The 4,589-nt window shown below is 32.0% G+C and overlaps 1 protein-coding gene across 1 annotated transcript in view; it reads right to left on the bottom strand.

Moving 5' to 3' along the window:
• Positions 1–1,323: 1,323 nt before the first annotated feature.
• Positions 1,324–4,589, bottom strand: part of LOC106868319 (kielin/chordin-like protein) — a 19,887-nt gene continuing 16,621 nt past the window's right edge. The window contains exons 4-5 of the mRNA XM_014913512.2: positions 2,319–2,354; positions 1,324–1,482 (exon numbers count right to left, since the gene is read on the bottom strand). Of these exons, the coding sequence (XP_014768998.2) occupies positions 1,339–1,482; positions 2,319–2,354 (180 nt within the window). The 3' untranslated portion in view covers positions 1,324–1,338. The remainder of the gene's footprint in view (positions 1,483–2,318; positions 2,355–4,589) is intronic.

Here is a 4,589-nt window from a genome sequence, read left to right as displayed (position 1 = left end):
AAGTTCATGTAGGTGTTATGCCTAGGGTACCATATATTTGGATTTGTACAGTTTTGTTCAAGTGAATGTTTAAGAAACCATAAGAAAATTGTGTTTGCTTTAAAATTTGAGATCACATAGACAGTATTTTACTTAGGATATGGGCAGTTCCCATGAGCACTATCTTTTGAACTTCAGCTATTATTATTATTATTATTATTATTATTATTATTATTATTATTATTATTATTATTATTATTATTATCGTGATGGCGTCTAATGTCACTATTACTGTAGCTTTCCTCTTTCGCTGTGACGCCGATAGTTGTAGCTGTCTCACATTTCAAAAGTTCTTTTATATGTTTGCGTGTTAACTGTGTACAGTTGTTAGTGTATGTAATACACACTTGCTAGGAATGTGTTCTTTCAAACTGTTTAAAGCGATCAACCGTTTTTCTCTTTCACGTATGTATTCTTATGTGAAAGGATAGGATTGGATCTCAGTATTGTAAACCTTCAACCTGGTCATCGTCAGCTTTTATTAAGTTCCACACCCAGGCACTGAGCTATACGTCGTCCGTTTCTCTTTCTCTCCACTTTACAAGGTAAACGGAACAGTGTTGGCGAAGTCATTACTATGTCCACGCTGGTGACCGGCTTGTAATTCACGAATCTTCAGCCCTAAACCCGATACTTCATACTTTTAAACGTTGCAACACTTTTCAATATTAAACCGCAAATACCAATCGCTACTAAAACCAGCTTTGTTTCAATAATTTCTTCTACAGTTACAATATTCAAATATTTCCCAGTATTAGCTTTCTGTGACTATTCAAATGGCATTTGGCAAAGCTAATTATTAAGATGTCCTTACATCAATTTCCTTAGCTCCGAATCTCTCAGAAAACAGAATCGCTTGATTAAGTTACATGCAGCCTTCTCCTCAATAAAATCATTACAAATCTCAAATCTAATATTTTGTTTGCTTTTAAGCAATTTTCAGTAAAAGTTGCTCTGAGGCTAAAATATCTACACGTGAGCTTTGAATTGCTTCAATGCTTCAAAAGATACAGGCCAAAGACCACATACCAACAATCAAATAGTTCAGGTGGAAATGAAATATTCCATATATAGCAAAAGTTTCAACCATTTAAATGGAGGCAGATTTTTCGCCAGAAATTGTTTCAGCGGCCTTTTGGATTTTTAAAGAGATAGTACTGCACCACTATATATAACCTATATTCCATTATTCTAGTCATCTAAATAAAGATTTGAATGACTTGGGAAATAATTTTGACTCAGCATTTTAATGAAGTGGTCATTAATGAGTATGTCTCAGGCTTTCATTTGTAATAGTGTTTATAGTAAAAAAATATATTCTAATTGTTTTGTATTTGGTGGTAAACACTTATTAGGACCTAAATAAAAACGAATAAAATAAATTCTTACCCTCTCTCCTTGTCTTCCTGGAAGTCCTTCTGATCCCTGGTTTCCAGGTGGTCCCTGTGAAAAAATTCAGATTATTTTTTTTAATGAGTTACGCAGAAAAATAGATAAATAAATAAAAACATTCATTTTGTTGCTATGACTTTTCATTATTCCTGTGGGAATATAGTTTTATTGTTTGATATAGTCAAGCTTATAGAATATGGCAAACAAAAAGATAGTCTGCCATTGCTGACTCTGAAATTCACCAAAACAAACACTAAGATACTACGAAAGAACATATTTAAAGCCATCTTTGGATCGATATTTGATCCAAATTCGATACCTGTCAAGAATATCGGAAATAATCTTTTGTGAAATGAAAGTCTCATTTTTTCTTGCAAAGATTATTGGAATGTCTGATGGTTATTAAACTATTTTTCGTTTCAACTTCAATAATAATTCACGAAATAGTTAGTGATTTAAGAGTAGTGATTGCTAACATTTGAAAATGATTACTTATATAACAAAGTAAAAATACATATTTTACATAATCAAGGAAACATTTCTTTGTTTCTGTTTTTGTTTTGTTTTTATTTGTTTGTTTTTTTTCAAACCAATTTTCGTACTTTTTTCATTTGTAAAAAGAATAGAAATAACTTCGTATACATCGTTTACACCATTTGAATTTAAATACTTCGAGAGAACGTGAATACTTCGTTTTTCACTTTGAACTCGAAGTAGAAAATGCTATAATGCTATAAATAATAGGGTGTAAATGGTTGGGTTTAAAGAAAAACCCTTTCAGTAGAAAAAGGCAGCCTTCGACTTTCTATATCCAGAGGATTTTAAACCAAATATTTACACCCTGAGAAAACCAATTTATACTAAAGAATAGTAAAAATACCACTTACAGAACGGTAGACAGTCTGTTGATCAGGGCCTTCAGCCTAATCGGAAAAGAAATTTAAAAATTAAGGTAAACAATTTTTAAAAATTCTTACAAAAACATCTTCATTCTTTAACTAGGCTTTTGCATTTAAACAATTTCGTTTTTAGTAGCATCAGTCTTCGATAATTTTAAATATATTATTGTTCACACGCTTCATTAATCTGTATAATTATGAACTAAATATCCATTAGATAAAATTTCTTTTGGTTCACTCAACCAACATATTCGTATTAAATCTCATTTTCTTTATTCTTGTATATGGGGTGGTGGAGTGAAAACTTTTCCTACACGCAATCCTTGTTTTAGATATATCCATACGTAAAAGAAAAATATTTTTCGTTACGTTATATATACAGTCAGTATATACACACTAGACATACAACTACATATGTTAGTACATACATACATATTATACATGCAAAAAAAAAACTGTTATTAATGCCATTATGTGATTTATACTTCTACATTCAAACTAAAAGTGTTTTTATCTTGTGATAACAGCGCTTTGAATTCGCGACTTTGAGCTGTGAGTAGTCAAGTGTTTTATTTGGTTGCTGATTCACTTGAGCTTTGAATCAAGTTTACCAAAGCTGTGTGTATGTGTATGTGTGTGTATGTGTGTGTGTGAGAGAGAGAGAGAGTGAGAGGGAGAGGGGAGGTAGTTATAACATTTGATGCGCGTATTTCTATAATTCAAAGTAGGCGACCATCAATCAAGAAACAAGGAATTTTTTTTCAGGCCACAGTGTAACTGTTGCACAGTTATTTCACAGAATCACAAGTAATGTTGTAGAACATTATGAAATAGTCTTCCATATGCGTTTATAAACACGTGTGCATGTTCCTGTGTGTATGCGCTTTCGCGTATACATGCGTGCATATGTCTCTGGACTTACAAAAGAGTTAAGACGATGACCAAGACTAAATGAAATCCTGACTGAAATAAAACAAAAATGTTAGTGAGGTTTATTAAGTTAGTAGATGGTTAATGTTAATATTTATTGATATGGCTAATGTAAAACTGTACCTATTAATAGATCATGCGTTTGCAAGTGTCAATTTAAATTTGGCAGACGACCTCAAGAATATATATACAGAGCAATAAGTGCTATTATTTGAGTAGCTTGAACACGTGGAAGTTATGAAATCAGGCCAATCAGAGATTTCAAGACCAACTTCTCGTGAACTTAATCTAGCTTCATAGCTAAATGGTAAAGCTATCTATCTAACTAGCTACCTTTCTATCTGTTTGTCTGTCTATCTGTACGTTTATCTGTACGTTTATCTGTCTGTCTATTTATCTATCTAGCTGTCTTTCTACCTACCTATCTACTCATCTACCTACCTACTTTTCTATCAGTCTATATATCAACCTACCTATCTATTTATCTATATCTCCAATTACGTAATTACTCAACTGAATGACATGAATATATATTCCACGCAGTGTTATGTTTAGTCATATACATTCTGTTATTATTTAGTATTTTCAGTTAACAGAGGAAATTGAGTGGAAGTTTATTAACTAAGGTTTTTTTCAATGCAAATAGTGAAAGAGAAAGAAGAATGAAATGATATACACAGACGTAAATAAAAAGGGTTAGATAGAAGTAGATAAGGAGCGATAGACAGGCATAAATTTAGTTATGGGAAAGATTAAGAAAGACATTAACAAGAAATACGACTGCAGGCCGGATAGATAATAAGTAATCCCAGCTGAAATTGTAGCTAAAAGCTTCCGAGGACAGATAGTTGGATTGCAGTTAAACTTTGAAAAAAATCCCTAAGGTAATACTACACTGAATAATGAGATAATAAAACAGAAACCAGATATAAATATGTAGTGGAGAAATTCTATATGAAAATATTGGTCAGTGACTGATATTATCTCTTGATTTTTCTGACGAGGAAGGGAGATAACTTTGGATATGTTTTGGGCATATTCTCATTTCATTAGAGAAGCTTATGAGAAAGCTTTCCGGTATAAATCTGCGGTTGAAATAGATTCAGGTCATCTTGCTCTGATCCTTAGGGAGTGACTTACATTGGTATGCCACCGTAATCCAATGAAGTACGCACGTCTTAGATGAGACAAGATGGAGCAACCCCTATTCTTTCTGTATATATAACCGGGTGCTGCTTAGTTAAAAAATATAAATATTGTCTTTCTGTGTTCTATGATAAAGACCTCCAAACATTTTTTTCTTTATATATATATATATATATATATATA

This window comes from Octopus bimaculoides, chromosome 6 (genome assembly GCF_001194135.2).
Source record: "Octopus bimaculoides isolate UCB-OBI-ISO-001 chromosome 6, ASM119413v2, whole genome shotgun sequence".
NCBI lineage: Eukaryota > Metazoa > Mollusca > Cephalopoda > Octopoda > Octopodidae > Octopus > Octopus bimaculoides.
This window is presented reverse-complemented; position numbering and strand designations above follow the sequence as displayed.